General features: G+C 40.4%; 2 protein-coding genes and 1 pseudogene across 2 annotated transcripts; all 3 read left to right on the forward strand.

Annotated features, from left to right (window-relative positions):
* Window positions 1-8,335: 8,335 nt before the first annotated feature.
* Window positions 8,336-12,711, forward strand: LOC126582939 (peptidyl serine alpha-galactosyltransferase-like). The gene is made up of 8 exons (XM_050247180.1): window positions 8,336-8,827; window positions 8,993-9,163; window positions 9,587-9,830; window positions 9,991-10,191; window positions 10,458-10,948; window positions 11,087-11,251; window positions 11,401-11,644; window positions 11,770-12,711. The coding sequence occupies exons 1-8, from the start codon at window positions 8,508-8,510 to the stop codon at window positions 12,442-12,444; spliced, it is 2,511 nt and encodes an 836-aa protein (XP_050103137.1). The 5' UTR covers window positions 8,336-8,507; the 3' UTR covers window positions 12,445-12,711.
* A 629-nt stretch (window positions 12,712-13,340) lies between these two features.
* Window positions 13,341-14,556, forward strand: LOC126582500 (uncharacterized; annotated as a pseudogene).
* Window positions 14,557-16,420: 1,864 nt separating this feature from the next.
* LOC126634520 (uncharacterized) lies at window positions 16,421-21,248 on the forward strand. Its single transcript, XM_050305031.1, has 3 exons — window positions 16,421-16,690; window positions 16,782-17,680; window positions 20,982-21,248. The coding sequence occupies exons 1-3, from the start codon at window positions 16,513-16,515 to the stop codon at window positions 21,246-21,248; spliced, it is 1,344 nt and encodes a 447-aa protein (XP_050160988.1). The 5' UTR covers window positions 16,421-16,512.
* The last annotated feature ends 1,706 nt before the right edge of the window (window positions 21,249-22,954 follow it).

Genomic DNA, 22,954 nt, shown 5'->3' on the forward strand with positions numbered 1-22,954 from the left:
GGAAGATGTCTTTCACGCCAGTCCAATGTCTGCGTGTTGGTGCATTGCTGTATCTTGCCAAAAGATTAACAGCGAAGGAGATGTCGGGTCTAGTGCATTGAGCTAAGTACAATAAAGCGCCTATCGCACTTAGATAAGGAACTTCAGGCTCTAAAATCTCTTCATCATCCTCCTTCGGACGGAAGGGATCTCGTTTTGCATCTAGCGTACGAACGACCATAGGAGTACTCGAAAACTTCGCTTTATCCTCATTAAAACGGCGCAACACCTTCTGGGTGTAGTTCGATTGATGTACTAAGATTCCATCCGAACAATGCTCTATCTCGAGATCGAGACAGTATCGAGTCTTACCTAGATCTTTCATCTCAAATTCCAACTTCAGGTGCGAAGCAGTTCTCGCGAGCTCTTCAGGAGTTCCGATGAGATTCATGTCATCGACATATACTGCAACAATCGCAAATCCGGAATGTGACTTCTTAATGAACACACAAGGGCATAGTTCGTTATTCACATATCCCTGACTAGTCAAATACTCACTCAAACGGTTATACCACATTCTTCCAGATTGTTTCAAATCGTATAGTGAACGCCTCAGCCGAATTGAGAGCGTGTTCCGGGGTTTGGAAATATTTGAACCAGTCAATGTAAGTCCTTCGGGAACTTTCATATAAATTTCCGTATCAAGATCCCCATAGAGATACGCGGTTACTACATCCATCAGCTGCATATCCAGTTTTTCGGAAACTACCAAACTGATAAGGTATCGAAAAGTAATCACATCCATAACGGGTGAGTAAGTTTCTTCATAGTCAATCCCGGGGCGTTGTGAGAAACCTTGTGCTACAAGACGAGCTTTGTAACGCACAATTTCGTTCTTCTCATTACGCTTCCGAACGAAAACCCACTTGTAGCCAACGGGCTTCACATGTGGAGGAGTAGGAACTACAGGTCCAAACACCTTACGTTTCGCAAGTGAATCAAGTTCGACTTGGATTGCTTGTTTCCAGTTTGACCAATAAGCTCTACGTCGACATTCATCAACGGAACGCGGTTCAATGTCATCGCTGAACATGATCTCAGTAGCTACTGCAAATGCTAATGCATCGTCGACAATCATCTCATTTCTACGCCACACATCATCTAAGCTAGCATAATAGACCGAAATCTCACGATTCTCGGGAGGAGGATTCGTCTCTTCAAGGACGCTTCCATAATCTAGAATTTCCTCATGAGTTGGGTAAAATGAGTAAGCGATAGTCGGATTCACGGTAGGCTCTTCAGGACCTTGTGCCGTGGTTTTCCTCTTCCGGGGGTGTGAATCCTTTGAACCAAGGGGTCTGCCACGCTTTTGTGTAGGGGCAGATGATTGGCTAGCCGCTAATGTACTTGGATCACCAGAATTGGCGTCCCGGGCTTCCAGGAGGGTAGTCCGTCGTATATTTGGTACATCCATCTTTGTAGGCGTATTCGCAGTTGGAATATGTGATCTTGTCACGCGCGCTAGATCGGTGAAAGCATCTGGCATGCTCTGAGCTATGCTCTGGAGATCTAATATGCGCTGCACTTCAGCTTCAGACTGAGCGGTGCGGGGATCTAAATGAGACAAAGTGGGAGTCGTCCACGATAATTCGCGTCGTTCATTAGGAACGTTGACGTTCTTATCGCCCCCTAACGACGGGAAGACTGTCTCATAGAAGTGACAATCCGCGAAATGAGTGGTAAACAGATCGCCTGTCAAAGGTTCTAAGTAACGAATAATCGAAGGAGAATCATATACGACATAGATTCCCATCCTTCGCTGAGGCCCCATTTTTGTACGTAAGGGCGGCGAGATCGGCACATAGACCGCACAACCAAAAACGCGCATATGCGATATGTCGGGTTCGCATCTGGTGACCAACTGAAGGGCACTAAATGGTTGTGTCGCAACAGGCCTCAGGCGGACCAACTTTGCTGCGTGCAATATTGCATGGCCCCAAGCAGCGATCGGGAGCTTGGTACGTATGACTAATGATCGAGCAATCATTTGTAAACGCTTAATGAAAGCCTCTGCCAGGCCGTTCTGGGTGTGAACATGGGGTACAGGATGTTCAACTTCAACCCCAACCGACATGCAATAGTCATCAAAAGTTTTAGATGTGAATTCTCCAGCATTATCCAATCGAATAGATTTGATCGGATAATCAGGGTGGTGAGCCCTGAGCTTGATAACCTGAGCCAACAGTTTGGAGAATGCAGCGTTCCTTGTGGACAACAAGCACACGTGTGACCAACGTGTAGAAGCGTCAACCAAAACCATAAAATATCTAAATGGTCCGCATGGAGGTTGAATCGGTCCACAAATGTCCCCCTAAATCCGTTGTAGAAAAATGGGAGGATTCGAACGAATCTTGTCATAAGAAGGCTTAGTAATAAGCTTTCCCATAGAACATGTTTGACATGGAATTTCATGGATTGAACCTAAGCTTCGAGTTAGTGGATGCCCGTGTGAAGTTTTGAGAATACGGCGCATCGCTATTCGTCCAGGATGTCCCAAACGATCATGCCAAAGTGTAATTTCGTGCGCGGTCCCTGTGGTAGGGCCGGCCACATAGTGGCATTCTATGGGGCGTATGGTCGTAGTATACAGACCACTCGGGTTACGCTCCATCTTCTCTAGAATACGCTTCTGGCCATATTCGTAGGAAGTTACGCACAGAAATTCAACTCCGTTTTCTACGTGGGTTTCAGCGTGGTAATTGTTATCTCTAATGTCCTTGAAACTTAGTAACGTTCTTCCGGAACGTGGAGAATAGAGTGCCTCAGCAATGGTCAAGATTGGACCATTGGACAACATTATACGTGCCTTACCGTATCCTTCGATCAGGTTGGATGGGCCTGAGAGGGTTGTCAAAGGTGCATTCTTAGGTACGAAGTTAGTGAAATAGATGTGTTCACGCAAAACAGTATGCGTGGTTGCACTATCTGCCAGACAACTAACTTTCCCACTAGTCATACCTAGAATGAAAAATTAATTTGAATCGGTCACATGCATAAAAGTTTATAAAAACAAGTATCAATTCAAAATAATTTCATTTATTCAAGGATTAAAAACTTAATATCCAAAATAAATCGCCAACTAATAATCCAAAACATAAAGGAAAATTGTTCAAAATCAACCAAAAAACAAGGTGGGGTTCGGCCACTAGGTGGAATTCGGCCCCAATTGTCTTATTTTAACTGAAAAATAAGTCTATGTCTAAGATTCTAATCTTCCCTAGGAGTGGTATCCTCCTGAAAGTCAGAAACCTCCATCTTTGTAGTCTCCGGTTCGTCCACTTGCATGAAGTTTGATTCAAACTTCTTACGACGAGAATGATATTCATCTACAACCTTCTTGGGAGCATGGAAAATACGGGACCAATGGTCCTTTGAACCACAACGATAGCACATATCGTCATTCATTGTGGCAGGTGCTTTGCCCTTATTCTTGAAGTTCGGGGCCGTGGGAGCGAGGTTTGGGCGCTTCTGGGCTTTGTTTCCTCCCTTGGATGGGCCTTGGCTCTGTTGACCTTGGTGGGATGGCTTCTGGCCGCCCTTACCACGCCTCTTTTGGCGTTTTGGGTGCTGATTAGTGCTATAATGTGCTTCAGGCACAGCAGTAGCCCCAGTAGGTCGAGCTTGATGATTCTTCATCAACAGCTGGTTCTGCTTTTCAGCAAGAAGTAAAACAGAGATCAAATCCGAGAATTTAGTGAACTTCTGAGCTCTATATTGTTGCTGCAGGACAATATTTGAAGCAGAGAAGGTCGAGTAGGTCTTCTCCAGAAGATCCTCTTCAGTCAAAGTTTCATTGCAAAACTTGAGAAGTGATCGGATTCGACAAACTTCAGAATTATATTCATTCACAGACTTAAAGTCTTGGAAGCGCAAGTGCTGCCAGTCGTGTCTTGCTTCAGGCAAGAATATGTCCTTTTGGTGATCGAAACGATCAGCCAAAGCGATCCATAATGCACGTGGATCCTCCTCAGCAAGGTACTCAGTTTGCAGAGCGTCATGAATATGTCTTCGGATGAAGATCATAGCAGTGGCTTTTTCAGCTTCGCCAACAGGTTTATCTGTTGCTTCTTCAATAGCAGGACGCAAGTTCTTTGCAGTGAGGTGGAGCTTCACATCTTGAACCCACTTGAGGTAGTTCATTCCAGAAACCTCCAAAGCGGTGAAGTCGAGTTTGTTCAAATTCGACATGTTCCTATCACAAAGTAGATGGACAAGATGTGGTTAGTGTAATGGAGAAAAATCAATCCATTCACATAGGAGTAGAACATACAGGTTCTAATAGACATGTATTGGTTTAATTTTGCATGAAAAACTTCGGGTTTCATGGGTGATATGTTTAAGTGAAAACTTCGGGTTTTCAAACAAGGCATGTTTAGAAGAAACTTCGAGTTTCAAAGTAATTATGAACTTCAGGTTCATATATTCCTGCAGGCAAACACAAATATATATGCAAACAAATATGCAAAGAATATATGTAGAAATATTGTATAATGATAAGTGAATTAATTTATTTTTGGTCTTCGGGGCCAAATTAAAGTGTGGGTGAAAATATAAAACCCATATTATTTAAAAAAAATATTAAATAATAACATCTCGGGGCCTAAAAATATAGGCCGAGTACCCCCGGGTGTAGGCTGTAGGCCCACGGGGTGAGAAGGGAATGGGCTGCTGTGTGCAGCCCTAAAAAAAAAATTTCTCTTTTTTTTTTTTTTTTCGCGGGCGGGCCACTTCAGGTTGGCCCAAAGAAACAAAAAAAATTCTTTTTTTTCGGTCTGGGCCGGTGCAGGCGAGCCCAGGAAATAGACAAAAAAAAGTTTGTTTTCTTTGCGGGCTGGGCCGCTGCAAGCGAGCCCAGCAAAAAAATTGTTTTTTGTTGTTGTGTTACACGGGCCGAGAGACAGAGCCCGAGTAGGGCTCGGGAAAGAGTCCAAAAAGGCATCCCAGCCGTAGCTGGGTGTGTTCACCGGGGAAGAACACCGGAATTAGTGGACGGCGCCATGGCAGGCGGTGTGTCCAGGGTCGAGCAAGCCATGGTTAGTCGAAGAACCAGGTGTTTGTCGACGAAGAGGAGATCTCGATGTCGATGGAAGAAAAAAAAAATCCGAATGAATTCAATTGAATTCGAGTGAAGACCCATGAAATTCTTCTGGAATTTCTAGAAATCGTTGGTGAAAACGATGGGTGGTGTCCAAGTTTGCACGACTGCAGGTCGTGTTGTGTCAGAAAATCGACGGCGAGGACCTGGGCTTCAGGCCGTAGGTCGGGACAAGGTGCTTCAAACGCACCGTTTCGGTTCAAGGCTTGCGGCCTGGGTTCTCGGTTTGGGTTGGGCCATCGCAGGCTGCGGGCCTGGTGGCTTGCGGCCTTGCATGGTGCAAAGGCACGGGTTCGACTAGAACCCTAATTCCCAAATCGCAAAAAAATATTTTTTTTTCAATTCAAATATAATGATATGCATGTAAAATTCAATGAATCACATATTTACGTTGATGCATATGCAAATAATAGTTTCAATGCATGTACATATGTAAGATTCAATTCATGGCAAATATCAAATTCACATAATTGTAGCAATTTTGGTTATGAAGCATACACAATTTATGTAGAATCTAAAATACGTTAAACGTAAAGTTGGGTCATGCAATACACAATTTATGTAGAATCTAAAATACGTTAAACGTAAAGTTGGGTCATGCATCATGGTGAATGTTCATGCTATCAGGGCTTGCAAAATATCGAGTTAAAAGCCGTTGTTTGGAAAGAACCTGATTGCGTGATGATATGGATGAACTGGTTTGATGCAGAAAAAATCTCCAACGTCAGATTCCTAAGCGCAGCGGTATGAGCGTGCTGATAACGTGTTGTGGTCTATTTTATCTGACAGAGAGACTAGGGCCGGCGGCAGAGAGAGAGAGGAGAGAGATGTGTGTTTGTAGAATTGTAGGAGAATGTGTGTGTTGTTATCCCTCCTACATTGTGCCTTTATTTATAGTAGTAAAGGGAGAGAAGATATTCCTTCTCCTCCAAGTAATACAAGTTGTAATAGGAAAGGATAACTAGAAGCAAATCTTATCTAGGATTTACACAATCATACTTAAACTAGGAATGTTTACAACAAAATATATATTTTAACATCTATATTTTTCACTTATTTTATTACTTTTGGGCTTAAACCCACTTCCAAATACATTATAAAGATTTCCTTAATGCTCACGGAAAATATTTCGAGAAAATAAAAAAATTAGCATTTTTTATAAAATAAAATATGGATTAACACTCACGGTTTTCAATCAGTTTTGAAAATTCGTACATAAATCACCGTTCAATCTTTTTATTTTCCCTTTCGCCTCATTGTGAAGTTTTGAAGATTAAGGTGAGAGTTGAGATTCTTGAGTGTATAACCCCATTTGACAATGTTATGGGCCCCACTACTATACTTTTCACTTATTTTTGTAGTTTTCGGCTTAAATATTCTACTAAATATACATTTGTTCCTCAATAAACCATCAAAATTGCTTTCGACTTCCTTAAAAAGTTTAACTTAATGCTCATGAAAAATATTTTGCAAAAATAAAAAACTTGCATTTGTGTCAAAAAAACATGGGTGTCAGGCGAGCTCGACGCACACAAAACGAGACGGACTCAGCTCATGCAAAACGAGGCAAGCCACGGCAGGCAAAACAAGACAACCTTTGCTCACACAAAATAGGCGGGCTTCTGGCATGCAAAACGAAGAGCAATACATCTCACGAAAAACGAGGCAGGATACATCACACAAATCGAGGCCAACCATGCGCACGAAGAACAAGACTGTATCTGTACACGCCAAAATGATGCAAGCCCATGAACACAAAAAGGGGCGGGCTTCTAGTACGCAAAACGAGGCGAATCAAGGCACACAAGACAAGGCGAGCTTTGTGCACGCATAATGAGGCGAATTCATGGGTGCTTTGAAAACGAGTCGGGCTCCATGCATGAATAAATATATTTTGGAGAACATGAATATGATGTTTGTTGTAGTGGGAAGAGAAATAAAAGAAAAGTTAACAAAAATGTATAAAAATAGTTCAAATTCTCGAGGTGACTTTCTGGCACCCTCAAGAATTTAGAACATTTTTGTACATTTTTGTTAATTTTACTTTTATTTCTCTTACCATAACAACAAACAATCATATTCACGTTCTTAAAAATATATTTTTTTCTTACAAAATCTATTATAATTCCTATTTAAACACTTGTAATTAACGATTTAACACATGAATTTAAAGGTATTTGAACTTTATTTTTGTTAATTTTTCTTCTAACAAAATATGAACTACATATTAACAGAATTCTCTTTGTAAACCAAAAGAGGGTGAAAAATTATTTAACAAAACAAAATTTTGCTATTTTTTGTTTAAGTCTCATCTACAGGAGATTTTATTAAATATACACTTGTTGCTCAATAAATCGTAAACTTACTTCCAAATACATTATAAAGATTTCCTTAATGCTCATGAAAAATATTTTGAGAAAATAAATAATTTGCATTTTTTTACAAAAAATCGTGGATTAACATTCATGGTTTTTAGTCGGTTTTATAAATTTGTATATAAATCACCGTTCAATCTTTTTATTTTCACATTCGCCTCACTGTGGAGTATTGAAAATTAAGGTGATAGTTTTCGTTGAGATTCTTAAGTGTAGAACCTCATTTGACAATATTCTAGGCCTCACTACTATACTTTTCACTTATTTTTTTTAGTTTCCGGCTTAAATATTATACTAAATATACATTTGTTACTCAATAAACTGTAAAATTGTTTCTGAATTCCTTAAAAAGTTTAACTTAATGCTCAGGAAAAATATTTTGCCAAAATAAAAAATTTGCATTTGTGTAAGAAAAACATGGGTGTCAAGTGGGCTTGCCGCATGCAAAACAAAACGAACTCAGCTCACACAGAAGGAGATGAACCACGACATGCAAAAGAAGGTGAGCTCTGCACACAAAAAATGGACGGGATCCTTTTCCTAGGGATCCTAGGAATCCCGCAATCGTGTCCATTCATCGTACATCGTACGGTTAGAAGTTATTTTAAAATTTAAAATTAAATATAAATAGTTCAATTGATTTTTTACCGAACAACATACAATGAACAGAAACGATCACAGAATTATTAGTATTTCCATAAAAAATGATCCAGCAAAGATTCTTTTTCCATTAAAAATACACACTACATCCAAGAAAGAAATAAAAAGTTGCGTTATGTCACAATCTTTCTCGAAAAATAATATTCCATTAATTCAATGATTATTAAAATCCATGTTGCACCAAACCCCAGCTACGTCATGTCACTGGAGTGAGTGCATAAACAACACCAAAAAGCTCCGATTTTGACTTTAGACTGCATGATCTATCCGTCAGCGCCATGAAAATTTAGATCTCTGACCCCATACCCAATTGAAATCCGAGCTCCAATTGAGCTGCAATGGCCGGATTCTTGGTTCTGGTGGCGGTGGCGGTGGTGGTGGGTCTGTGCATTAATGGCGGTTGGGTGGCGGAGGCGGGTCGGGAGGCTCCGGGAAGGACGGGGAGGAGGGTCCACACGCTGTTCTCGGTGGAGTGCCAGAACTACTTCGACTGGCAAACTGTCGGGTTGATGCACAGCTACCGGAAGTCCCTGCAACCCGGCCCGATTACCCGACTCCTCAGCTGCACCGACCACGAGAAGAAGAAGTACAAAGGGATGCATCTGGCTCCCACTTTTGAGGTGCCTTCGATGAGCAGGCACCCAAAAACTGGCGACTGGTAAGTTCTCAGCTTATTTATAATTGATTTTCTTCTAGTTTGTATTAAAGTTTGGATTTTGAATTCTGGGTTGGATTTAATTGTTCGTTTAATTTGATGGGTTTGATTTAAATTGAAGGACCAGAAAATATTGATTAAATTTTAATTAAGACGCTAATTTTGCAGGTACCCTGCAATTAACAAACCAGCCGGAGTTGTGTACTGGCTTAAGCACAGTAAAGAGGCTGAGAATGTTGATTGGGTTGTGATTCTGGATGCTGACATGATTATCCGCGGCCCGATTGTTCCTTGGGAACTTGGTGCTGAGAAAGGCAAGCCTGTTGCAGCATATTATGGGTATCACTTTGCACTTTTTTTCCTTTCATGTAAATGATACTAAATTTTAGCTGAAACCAGATTGTATCATACAAGAGCATTGTGAATGCCGTATGAATTCCTTATGATCATTCGTACCTTTAGTACAAGTATGTAGGCAAGCTATGTTAGTTTTGAGTAAAAGGCTAGTTAAGTAGAGTTGCAGTTTGTACCTGACACCATTCGGTGGTCGAAGTGATAGATATTCTTTGTTATTGGTCAATCACTCACATGAGAAGAGCAAGATGTTGTCAACTTCAAAAAATGCAGAGACTTCTTATTTGGCATTTGAATATTAACTTTATGAAACTTTTATTTTGATGAGTTTATGAACAGTAAATACATTTTGCAATTGTGGGGACTCTGGCTATCAACATATATTCATATAACGAATTTCTCCTTCAGGTACTTGGTTGGGTGCGATAATCTTCTCGCTCAATTGCACACTAAGCACCCTGAACTCTGTGATAAAGTTGGTGGGCTTTTGGCCATGCATATAGATGATCTTCGGGCATTGGCACCCATGTGGCTTTCGAAAACAGAAGAAGTGCGGGAAGACAGAGCTCACTGGACAACTAATATAACTGGTGACATCTATGGGAAAGGATGGATCAGTGAGATGTATGGATATTCTTTTGGTGCAGCAGAGGTAAGTTTCTTTTTTCTTCTCCCTTAAAATATTATTTCCTTGAACAAAATATAAATGTTGGATGTCTTACAGATTTCCAATCTTTAAATTTGAGTGTCTTTGCTCAGTGCTTGTTTGTTTTCTTGTTAATCGGTGCCGGTTACCTTATTTTCCTTTTCAGGTTGGTCTCCAGCACAAAATAAATGATAACTTGATGATCTACCCAGGCTATACTCCAGCTGAGGGTGTTGAGCCTATTCTTCTTCACTATGGCTTGCCATTTAGTGTAGGGAATTGGTCTTTTAGTAAATTAGATCACCATGAGGACGGTATTGTTTATGATTGTGGCCGACTTTTTCCTGAACCTCCTTATCCAAAAGAGGTATGTGATAACTTTACTTTTGTTGTACATTTATTTTATGGTGTATGTTTGCTTGAATTATCCCACTGCTAAACGCAATTGACTAGGCGCCTTTTAGATAGGGCATACTTGAAAAGACTTAAAGGAATGCTCATTTAGGTTTTGTTATGAACCTGTATATAAATAATTTATTTATTTATTTTCAAAACGTCAAAATTCTGTACATGGAAGATCATGTTCAAGATCTTTGTAGTTGATTATGGTAAATTTATTCTTTCTTTATCCAGGTAATAATGATGGAACTTGATCAATATAAAAGGCGGGCTCTTATGTTGAATTTAGAGTGCATTAACACTTTAAATGAGGGTCTTTTACTTCAACATGCAGCAGATGGTTGCCCAAAGCCAAAGTGGACCAAATACACGAGCTTTCTGAAAAGCAAAACTTTTGCTGAACTGACTCGGCCAAAAAAGCTGACTCCTGCTACTTTACGATTTGAGGAGCCAGTACATGTAGTACAGGCAGTGCAGCAGGAGGTTGTCGATGAACCCGGAAAACCATATCCAAAAATCCACACCCTTTTTTCCACTGAATGCACCCCTTACTTTGATTGGCAGACTGTAGGACTTGTCCACAGTTTTCACCTGAGTGGTCAGCCTGGAAATATCACACGATTACTCAGCTGTACAGATGAAGACTTGAAGCAATATGCTGGGCATGATCTGGCTCCCACCCATTATGTCCCTTCCATGAGCCGACATCCATTAACGGGTGATTGGTAAATTTTTTTCTTCAAGGGTCTTCTTTCCTTCTTATAGTTTGTTCTTGGTGGTGGTTTAATGTTAATTTCAGCATTGACATCCTATCTCCCAATCTTTAAGAGAAGCAAAGCTCATCCTTTTGTTCTATCTACCAGGTATCCAGCGATTAACAAACCAGCTGCAGTCCTTCATTGGCTCAATCATGCAAATACGGATGCAGAGTACATAGTGATTCTTGATGCTGATATGATCTTGAGAGGTCCAATTACACCATGGGAATTCAAAGCAGCACGTGGCCGACCAGTTTCAACTCCCTATGAGTAAGCAATCTGATTTTTTAAATTTTATTATTATTATTATTCTATGGTTTGGTATCTCAGGACCCAAAATGTTATTAGGGGTCCATATTTCTAGTTTCTAGTTGTATAATCCATACGAGGACTAATTTTTCCTGATCTGTATATGGTAGCTATCTTATCGGTTGTGATAATGAGCTTGCGAAACTCCATACTCGCCATCCTGAAGCCTGTGACAAGGTTGGGGGTGTTATCATCATGCATATAGATGATCTTAGAAAGTTTGCTCTACTGTGGTTGCATAAAACCGAGGAAGTCCGGGCAGACACAGCTCATTATGCCACAAATATCACTGGTGATATATATGCATCTGGTTGGATAAGTGAGATGTATGGTTACTCATTCGGGGCGGCAGAGGTAAATTGTTCTGCTGTGTAAAAAAGCGCTTCAGTATTTACCCTGAGCATCATCACCATTATTTAAAAAGTGTTTCAGTGCTATTATGTGATAATGATTCTATTCCCCTTCGTTTTTCCATGTAGTTGAAACTACGGCATCAAATAAGCAGCGAGATACTGATATACCCAGGGTATGCTCCTGAACCAGGCATCAAATACAGAGTATTCCACTACGGTTTGGAATTCAAGGTTGGAAACTGGAGCTTTGATAAAGCAAGCTGGAGGAATGTTGATGTGGTTAACAAGTGCTGGGGCCAGTTTCCAGACCCACCCGACCCTTCAACGCTCGACCAGACAGACAAGAACAAACTGCAGACAGATCTACTTAGCCTAGAATGCATTAAGACACTAAAGGATGCATTACACCTGCATCACAAGAGAAGGAACTGTCCCGATCCCAGTTCATTGTCCAACTCAAACTCACAAGCAGCGGAGGAAGTTGTAGTATCAAGGAAACTTGGTAAGTTGGATGGAAGTTTTGGTCTAGGAAGCAACCATGTCCAAACGAATCATTCCGAGGAGATTTCGGAACCTACATTGACAGATGGGATGTTTAGTTCTGTGAGGTTCTGGGTTGTTGCTCTATGGGCATTCTGTGGTTTGGGCTTCTTGACGGTCACGTCAGTGCTGTTTTCAGGTCGTAAAGGGAAAGGTAAAAGAGGTAAAAGTCATAGAATTAAGAGGAGAAATTCTGGTACAGGATTTATGGATATTAGCAGCCGTGATAGGCATTTACGTGGAGGTGAAGTACCTTCATAACATTCTCTTGTGAGCTAAGTTCAGAAACTCCATCAAAAGTGGAGACCGAGTTTGATTTGCCATGGGTGATACAGTGACCAAACTCATCCATACGACATTACATTTACGCTATCCCACTACAATTTTTTTACGAAATGTTAGTTTAGGGTTATCATAAGAGGAAGATGAGAGGCTATGTAGTAATTTTGACATTTGATATCACTTTGTATTTTACTCGTTTTCTTTTCCATATCAAATCGTATACGTGCTTACAGTGATGTTGCATAATATGCTTTCTTTCACGCAGACGTTTTGTCTTCCTTGTGTGTTTAAATTTTACAAATGTTGAAAGAGATTCCAAGTTCGAAAACTATTTGTAACATGCTCATACAATTCAAATTTGCCACTAACATCTTGTTTGGGTCCAACCTTACATCTTTAGCTTGACGAATATCACTATTGACCAAAACACTTCTCAATTTCCTAACTTGTTATGTTGTAAGATTGTTAATATTCGTGCAAGAGCGTATCCCACAACCGTATTGTTAGAGGCTGCATGTCACCAGTTATGGATCCCCGACCAATAAAGAGATCGAAAGATAACAGGATAAATAATTGGTTAAACAGTAGAATTCTCTTAGTCAGTCATAGCTTCGAAAAAGTCCGTCTCCTCAGCCCAAATAAGCAAACTTATTAATTGCGTGAGTCAACATCCTAATCTAAATACGATTGTGATTTGTTTATGTTCTTAGATGATTTCCTACTGTAAATAGATTGGAAGTTATTAAGGGAGTTAATTTTCCTTGCACTACAAGGATTGTATCTAGGGTTTTGCCATTATAAATATATAATTACGTACAAGACGCAGCCAAAAAGTTCCAGCGTACGTCTAGGGTTCTGCCATCGACCAATCCAAAATGGCCGCGAACTTGGACATGCCGGCGCCGGAGGAGATGAATATGGACTTGGATCTTCCCGGCAGCGAGGAGGAGGACTTTCGCAGTGCTCTGCAACTCCCCTGGTTAGTACTCGCTCAACATAGTCCCGACTGCTTAGAGTTCTCTATCCCATCTGACTCTGAGAGCAAAGTTATCAAGTTGGATTTGCCTAGGAAAAATCAAGGGCGGTTTCATAGTTCTTCCAAAGGTTGGTTGATTATGGTCAAGGAAGAAACCTCTCAAAGTTTTTCTATTTAACCCTATTTCAGGAGACAAACACAAACTTCCTTGTGTGAAATCCCATCTTTCAAAAAATTTGAAGGTAGAAAACCCGACTGCTTTGGTCCCTTCTCAAGTGAAATCCCATCGATTGATATATTTGCGTAGAAAAGCCAACGGCTTTCTTCGCGAAATTGCAATATCCAGTTCAAATATCTCAGAATGTACGGTGGCGGCAATTTTTTGGACTGGGGAAATCGGTGTGTGCAGGCCGGGAGAAAAAAGTTGGACCATCTTTCCGGGTTTGGATGATAAAAAAGAGTCTCCTCTATGCCTTCTGTTTTCGTCCAGTGGCATGCTATATGTGTTAGTAAAAAACGATGAGATTGAGAGTGGAGGTGTTGCAACTCGCACGTTACGATTCGAAGATGGTGATGAGATACAACTGAAGTTGGTTCATGACAAAAAAGAAAAATCACGAAAAGATTCATTCAATTGCTGGGGTCCCAATGCCTTTTTGCGGGTCATCGTCGAGGACAAGTCATATTTGATAGAATCAGTAACCAACAATGAAGTCTTGCTGATTCACCAAATTAAAAATCGAGAGGTGAACGATTGTTATGGCATTACAAGGACTCTTGATTTCTTAGTTTACAAGATTGATCCGGAGAATGACAGAAGCTTTATCGAGGTAAAGAGTTTGGGGAATCAAATATTATTTGTATCAAGCCGAGGCTGCTCCTTGTCTTTTCCAGTGAGTAATTCCAAAGGGTTGAAAGCGAATTGCATTCATTTTGTGGAGTTAGGAGTAAAGCAAAGCTTATTTGGTCTTAACGATCCTTCTGGTACTGGTACAAGCCGCGTCTTCTGCTTGGATTGCCGGAAGTCCCAAGAGTCTGCAACTTCAACACTGTGGGGACTAAGTTGGTGGAGTCCAAGAAGTTGATGGTAGCCTGGAGTTCTTCCGTTTGTATTTTAGTATTGGTGTTTGAAAACATTAGTATTTAGGTTTGTTTTAATGTTTGGTTTTTTTGGCCTAGCCCGTTAGTATTAGGGTTTCGTTTCCTTATCTATTATAGAGTTAGGTTAGTTTTCTAAATATATGATACTTTGTAACTCTATAGAAACAACTTAGTCAATATGTAACCTCTTTGATTCATGTAGCCTCTTCAAAGTTCTGTATTTCTTATCTAATAAAGTTTTATATTCAATTAGTTCTCTAATATTCAATTAGTACTTATTCCTTCATTTTGCAAAGTGTTTTATTAGAAAGTGGGATTAGTTTGTAATTGAAGTTTATCATCTTTAGATTTCTTAATTTTTCTTTAAAAAGTTTATGGTGAGCCAAAACGATATCCAAATTGCTTTATAATCTTTTACCATACTACACTACTGTTGAAGATCAACACCAGCCCAATTGGTGTTTGTGTTGAAGTGTAATCTTGTCTTGGCCCAAGATGGATCCAGCCCATGGACAAAGAAAGATCCATACACATGCTAGAGAATTCTAGCAAAGTTCAAGTTGGTGGAAGAGTCTAGAAAAATGGTGAGGTTTCTACCAACATGCAAGATTAGTAGTTAGTAGAATTATCTAGATATCTCTAGCATGATGATTACATGCTTCTCCAAGGTTCCATCCATGCCTATAAAAGGAGAAGGCATCCACACCATTTGTATCAATCAAGCAAGCAAGCAATCAACCAAGTGAGAGTGAGAAGTAAGAGTAGTCTTGTGAGGAGTGTGAGTGATCTAGAGTTTGTCTCTAGAAAGTGAGTGAGTGTCATAGCTTCTCAAGTGTGTCCTTGAAAGTTTGAGTGTTGTAATATTTTGTGTGTGTAATACAAGTAATTTGTTTACTTGTGTTGTCTTTCCAACACTTGTGTTAGAGTTGTGTACTCTAAATTTTCTCAACAACTACTACATCTGTAGTCTACTCTTTTAACTTTATAAATCAATTATTTATTATCAGTGGCTTCACCTTCATTACCATGTCATGTTATGTTCTAAGATTGTTGATACTTGTCCACCTTCATTACCATGTCATGTTATGTTCTAGGATTGTTGATACTTGTCCAAGCGAATTTTTCTCTGTATCCCAGTACCACATTGTTATTGGATATGTACGCGATAAATAACCAGTTATGCGGTAGAGTCTCCCCGAGTACATCATGGATTTGGCAAGCCTGTCTCCTCAACCCAATTTACATGACAGCCTTACGTAAATGAGAATTGAGAGAAGTTCTGGTACAGGATTTATGGATATTAGCATCCGTGAGAGGCATTTACGTGGGGTGAAGTACCTATTTGACATTTTCTTGTGAGGTAATTAAAATTCAAAAACTTCATCAAACAGATAACAGGAGGATACCAAAAGTTTTCCTTTCCCATGCGTTAAGAGGAGGAGGAGAGGTACTGTAGTAATTTTTATTTTTATTCATCACCGTGGCAGTACTAATGGTTTAGGAATGTGATTCTATAAATTCTAAGAGAGGCATTGTAGTAATTTCTATTAGAGTTGTAATCATATTGGGTAAGTAATTAACCTCTTTCCGACTACTACACAATGGGTGAGCAAATACAGCTCAGAATTCACCTCTTCAGTTTGCCGCACCGCTCTTTAACTCTCCAGTTACATAGGTCTACAACAATCACTTTGTTTTTTACTCAGCATTCTTTTTCATTGTTTTTCACTCGCACTCCTTTCCATATCAAATCGTCTTTAAATCTTATAACGCACTCGAAGTCCTAACTAAGCCAAACTCAATTGCTTGGAAGCCAAGTTAGGGTCTAGCGTCCAGAGCGGCCCAAAGACCCCAAACATAGGGTTCTGCCGTTATAATTACATACAGCAAGAAGCAGCCAAAAGGGTCCTAGCTAGTGCGTAGACTTTCTTTCTCTTTTACTCGTATGATTTTAATTTGGATACCTAGAGATGTTTGAGAAGAAAAGAAAGGGAACCGATATCAACCAATCCCAAATGGCGCCGGAGGAGATGAATGAGGACTTCGATCTTCCCGGCAAGGAGAAGGAGATTGGCAGGCAGGTCCTGGGGAAGAAGAATAAGCGCCTCAAGGTCAAGGACATCCCCAAGAACGGCGGCGGGGTTCAAGGTAATTCCCTCTTTAATTTATCCGTACGTTTTTCTGAAATTGGTTTTAAAGTTGTTTTTGGATTGGGATTGATTTGAATGGCTATGGTTAGTTGTAGATGGATATGGGTGTTGGCAAACACCATCATTGGTAATCATGGAGAATATCGTATCTCGCCTCGACTTACTTGATCGGATTCGCTTAAGAATCGTCTGCAAGTATTGGAGTTCGATTGCTATGCGAAGGGACATCCGCAGTACTGCTCCGCCATTCCCCTGGTTAGTTCTCTCTCAACGTAGTCCCGACTACTTAGAGTTCTCCATCCCATCTGAGGGTAGAGTAATAGACTTGCCTAAGCGAATTCGAGGGTGGTTTCATAGTTCCTCCAAAGGTTGGTTGATTATGGTCAAGGAAGAAACCTCTCGAGTCATTCTACTAAACCCAGTTTCGAGAGACAAACACAAACTTCCCTCCTTGAGTAAAATCCCATCTTTCGAAAAACTTGGACGTCGAAAAGGAGACAACTACTATCTTCGTGAAATTGCACTATCCAGTTCAACTATCTCAGAATGCACTGTAGCAGCGATTTTTTCTTCTATGGAAATTGGTGTGTGCAGGCCTGGAGAAAAAAGTTGGAGCATCTTTCCCATGTTGGATTGCACTATTGAGTCTCCTTTAGACATATTGTTTACGTCCAGTGGCATGCTATATGTATTGGTCGAAAACTATGAGATAAAGAATGGAGGCGTTGTAACTCGCACGTTATGCTTCGAAGATGGTGATGAGCTGGAATTGAAGTTGGTTTATGACAAAAAGGAAAAATCACGAAAAGATTTATTCCATTCCTGCGGTGGCACTGTCGAGGACATATCATATTTGATAGAATCAGCAACCAGGAATGAAGTCTTGTTGATTCATCAGATTAGAAATCAAGCGGTGATGACCGATTTTGATCGCATTCAATGGACTCATAATTTCTTAGTTTACAAGATTGATCAGGGCAATGACAGAATCTTTTGTTAGGAATGTCGGTACTACAAGATAGAGAATGCACAAGGTAAAGTAGAAAATGGACACCAAGAATTTATGTGGTTCGGCAATTTATACCTACGTCCACCAAACAATGATCAATCTTCACTATATGAAAAATATGAGTACAACAAGAGTAGTCTTACCAAGCCAAAAACAAGGCTTGATGGATACAAGAAAGTATGACACACACTTTCCATCTCTCTAAACTTCACTCACACAATGTGTAGTGGAACACTCTCACTCTCACTCTTGGAGTGGAACTAAACTTCACTCACACAATGTGTAGTGGAACACTCTCACTCTTGGAATGGAACTCTAGCTTTGGATTTGATCCTTTGCTACTCACTACTCTCTTGATTGGTTAATTGGTTGGTTCACTACAACATCACATCCATATTTATAGGTGAGGGTTTGGCATACACTAGTTTCTAGAGTATTCTTCAAACCTCTAGCATAAAAAGATCTAGACTAGCCACAAAATTGTAGCTTCTAGATCTTTCCATTTGCAACCAAGGAAGCTAGAACTTTCTAGCTTCTTCCATCAACTTGATAACATACTAGAATTGTCTAGCATGCTCCGGCCACCTCACTTGCTTACTAGAATAATCTAGAACATTCATCATGGGCTGGACCATATACCAACAATCTCCCCCTCCAGTCCATGAGGGAGGAATACCAAAAAATAGGATTGGTCCTCTTGACCAAACTCCCATTGATCGAACTATTCATTAACCAAGACCCTCTTGATTAGACTTCTCTTGACCAGGCTCCCCCTGATCAGAACTACCATCGTCATTGGTAAAGGCAATTATAGACTTCTTTGCCAGAAAAACATTGCTTGTCTGCATTAAAGAAGCTCTTCACCGTAAGTCACAACACCTGCAGTATTGTTTCCATCCCTTTGTTCCTTTTTCCATTTACGACAATGCTTCTTCATGTGACCTTCTTTGCCACAATGATGGCATGCACTCCTGAACCTCGACTTGGATCGGCTAGGACTCCTGCCATGACCTTTAGGTCCTCTACTCTTGCTTCTTCCGTCGTTCTCTGCGACGAATACTTGGCTGCTATCTGTGCCAGAAGTCTTTCTCCTTGTTTCTTCATTGAGCATGTTATTTTTAACATTATCAAGAGTAAGAACACCATTAGAAGCAGAGTTACTTAGAGCAAGTCCAGCGGGGACAAAATGTCCCAGCCCTCAGTCCAAAAAACGTGCCGGGCCGGAGAAAATCAAGTCCACCCCATGAAATGAGCTGGTACCCAGCCCGAGCTGGGCAATGGACCAGCCCAAAATGGACTGAGCAAGAAGCCGGGCCATTGGCCTGGCGCGTGCGATTCACGCCCGTGATGCGGCGAGTACCCGACACGGTTTCAGAGCCGGGCCCGCGTGACAGGCGCACTGACTCCACCCCCCGAGTTGGCGACGTGGCTTTCTTTCGGCCGTTGGATTTCCAACGGCTAGTTTTCTAGACCGTTGGATTTCCAACGGTAAAAAAAATTTAAATTTTACTTTTAACATAGACCGTCGGATCAAAAAATCAACGGTCCACGTTTTTTTTACAAAAAAGTAAAAAAAAAAAAAAAAAAAAAAAGGCCCCAACGGTCAGAAATATGACCGTTGGCCACGTGGCAAGTCCCTGGCTCTTGGATTTGAATATTTTTCAAATCCAACGGTCCAGATTAATTAACTATATTAAAATTCATTAAAAATTATTAAAAAATACAGAAAAATTATTAAAAAGTACAGAAAATTTTAAAAAAATTACATAAATATTTGAAAAATGTTAATTTACAAAATAGTACGTTCAGATTGGTTAAAAATCCTATCCGAAATTAAAACTATTTTATTTTTTTATTCTTTTAGACAAAATTTAAAAATATCTTAAATGGGTTGGGTGCCAGCGCATTTTGTAGGGATGGAGATCGTTTGTGTCAGCGCATTTTTTCACTAGGTGCCAGCGCATTTTTTCACTAGGTGCCAGCGCATTTTTTTAGGGGTGGAGATGCCTTGGCCTATTACTGTTCATTGGAGTCTGTTACTGTTCATTTGAGTGGATAAATGCGCTGGGTGCTGGCGCAAAGTCCACAGGGGTGGAATTGCTCTTACACTCACCACAAAGGTCTCCCAACTGTCTGGCAAGGATCCAAGTAACAAGAGCGCTTGTAGCTCGTCCTTGATCGTCATTTTCATAGTAGCCAACTGGTTGATGATATTCTGGAAATTGTTCAAGTGTTCTGCTACACTTAAACCATCTTTGTACTTCACATTGATGAGCTCTTTGATCAAGAAGGCTTTCTTGGCTGGGGTCTTCTTCTCGAACAAGGACTCAAGCTTCGTCCAAAACTCGCGAGCATTGGTTTCATTAGACACATGGTGAAAAACACTATCATCCACCCATTGTCTAATTGTGCCAATAGCCTTGCGATTCATCTTCTTCCACTCGGCATGGGACATGCTCTCGGGCTTAGCGGCATCTCCTTCAATTGGCTCATGTAAATCCTTGCAATAGAGAATGTCCTCCATCCTTGGCTTCCATGTTACCCAATTGGAGTTGGTGAGTTTGATCATAGTGCCACTTCCTTCCATCTCGTAGTATAAGCCAACCGGGCTCTGATACCACTTGTTAGGAATGTCGGTACTACAAGATAGAGAATGCACAAGGTAAAGTAGAAAATGGACACCAAGAATTTATGTGGTTCAGCAATTTATGCCTATGTCCACCAAACAAGGATCAATCTTCACTATATGAAAAATATGAGTACAACAAGAGTAGTCTTACCAAGCCAAAAACAAGGCTTGATGGATACAAGAAAGTATGACACACACTTTCTATCTCTCTAAACTTCACTCACACAATGTGTAGTGGAACACTCTCACTCTCACTCTTGGAGTGGAACTAAACTTCACTCACACAATGTGTAGTGGAACACTCTCACTCTTGGAGTGGAACTCTAGCTTTGGATTTGATCCTTTGCTACTCACTACTCTCTTGATTGGTTAATTGGTTGGTTCACTACAACATCACATCCATATTTATAGGTGAGGGTTTGGCATACACTAGTTTCTAGAGTATTCTTCAAACCTCTAGCATAGAAAGATCTAGACTAGCCACAAAATTGTAGCTTCTAGATCTTTCCATTTGCAACCAAGTAAGCTAGAACTTTCTAGCTTCTTCCATCAACTTGATAACATACTAGAATTGTCTAGCATGCTCCGGCCATCTCACTTGCTTACTAGAATAATCTAGAACATTCATCATGGGCTGGACCATATACCAACATCTTTAACAAGAAACAAAGTTTAGGGAACCAAATATTATTTATATCAAGCCGAGGAAGTTCCTTGTCCTTTCCAGTGAGTAGTTCCAAAGGGTTGAAAGCGAATTGCATTCATTTCGTCGAGTTAGGAGTAAGGGACAGGGTGTTTCGTCGTGACTATCGTCATGGTTCTGGTACAAGCCAAGTCTTCTACTTAGATGGTCGGAAATTTGAAAATTCTGTTAATTCGGAAATGTGGGGACTGAGTTGGTGGAGTCCAACAGTTTAGGGTAGCTTAGACTTATTCCTTTCGTTTCAGTAATAGAACTTATTTCTTCATTTTGCAAAGAGTTATATGTTCTTAATTTTATGAATGTGGAATGAGTTTAAAGGAAACTTTACCATCTCTTACATTTCTTTGTTTTCTTCAAAAAGTTTCTTGTTTGTACCCACTATATATCCAGTGGCTTTGTGAGCCAAAACGATACCTTCGGTGACCTACTCTTCAACTTTATAATGTTGATATTCGTCCAAGCGAGGTTTTTTTGGTCCTTCTATAACCCTGCACGTCTCTATAATGAAGTGATGGAGAAGAGAGAAGGATAAATAAATAAATAATCAGTTACATTTCCAGTACAATTTTATTAGCTTTAGGGACAAGATTGTCTCGAACTGAATTAGCTTCAAGAACTAAGCTGGACTGACTTAGTGAAGCGTTTAGTGCAGTGTCGGACTAAGAAAGTGGATTAACTATAAATTATTATTATATTTTAATTTATTATTATCAAAATTAATATATGAATAAAAAAAGGGCATATCCCTCTTCTTCTTCTCGAATTACAGGTAGACTTTGCAACTTTGCCCCCATTCAAAACCCAGAAAACATTAGAATTTAATCCAACCCAACAAAAAAGATTAAAGCATCAGAATTTAATCCAACCCAACAAAAAAAAATGAAATTTTAATAATAAAAAAAAAGCAAAGTACGATCTGCTTAAGAAGCTAAACTAGCAAAATTCGAAAAAAATAAATAACACCGAAGATTGGCAGCGATCGATTGCAGCCGCTTGGCCAACATCACGTATTCGAATTTGTAGCCAAAATAACGTAGTTGAGAGGTCGGAGACACGCTCGAAGACAACATTCGGAGACGACAAGGAGTCATCGTTGGAGATGGCATAGTCGAGAGGAAGCAAGGGAACGATCTTAGCAATCCCATGGTTCTTGGGGGTCTCGCTAAGACTGTTTAGTGAGCCCGTTAGTCTAGGAAAGTGAGACTTTATCCCATTAAAGTTAGTCCTTGTGAGAAATAAACACTGGACTACCTTACCTTTTAATCCAATCTAATATAGTGAGAGCTAAAGAAGCCAAACAAACACACCCTTAGTTATCCTATATGGTAGGATGGTCTAAGTAAAATATTAATCATACAAAAATTTATCAAGTTGTTGACCCTAGAAATTACAAAGCCTACGTGGCGCGCAGGCCGAATATATTCTAAGCTAACTACGTCCTTCGGTGATTGCGGGGTGTGCCAACTCGTCGGCCGAAGCTCGGCCGAGGAGTAAATTTGATGATGCTGCGTTGGGTCGCGCTACTGACTTCTGCGTCTTGCGATTGCGGCCGAGAAAGGAACGCGTCTCGGCCTCTTGGGTTCTCGAGCCTGAAGACAAGGCTGTTATTTCTTACAAAGTTCACGAACCGAATTCGGCTTACAATGTGCCGAATGTAATAACTGTAACACCTCACCTCGCCGAGAAGGCTAATGAGATGACCTCGACCAACAAGGATTCGAAAACCCTTCTCGACCGAGACTTGGATAGGCAATCGACCGTTCTCGCCGCAGTGCTGTTGATGCCAACGGAAGATACTGCGAGACCGACCGACTCTACGGTGACAGAGCTATCTATGCCGACTTAAGATATCACCGGTTGCTTCCACAGTGCTGTTGATGCCAACGGAAGATGTGTCAGCGAAAAAAGAAAAGAAAAAGAT

This window comes from Malus sylvestris, chromosome 9 (genome assembly GCF_916048215.2).
Source record: "Malus sylvestris chromosome 9, drMalSylv7.2, whole genome shotgun sequence".
NCBI classification, from domain to species: Eukaryota; Viridiplantae; Streptophyta; class Magnoliopsida; order Rosales; family Rosaceae; genus Malus; species Malus sylvestris.

Bases quoted from the DNA above. Each gene is read 5' to 3' on its own strand.
- LOC126582939 (XM_050247180.1), top strand. From the start codon at position 8,508: ATGGCCGGATTCTTGGTTCTGGTGGCGGTGGCGGTGGTGGTGGGTCTG. The intron at 8,828-8,992 runs GTAAGTTCTCAG...CTAATTTTGCAG, and splicing joins CACCCAAAAACTGGCGACTG to GTACCCTGCAATTAACAAAC. The intron at 10,192-10,457 runs GTATGTGATAAC...TTCTTTATCCAG, and splicing joins AACCTCCTTATCCAAAAGAG to GTAATAATGATGGAACTTGA.
- LOC126634520 (XM_050305031.1), top strand. From the start codon at position 16,513: ATGTTTGAGAAGAAAAGAAAGGGAACCGATATCAACCAATCCCAAATG. The intron at 16,691-16,781 runs GTAATTCCCTCT...GGCTATGGTTAG, and splicing joins GAACGGCGGCGGGGTTCAAG to TTGTAGATGGATATGGGTGT. The intron at 17,681-20,981 runs ATCTTTTGTTAG...CCATATACCAAC, and splicing joins TTGATCAGGGCAATGACAGA to ATCTTTAACAAGAAACAAAG.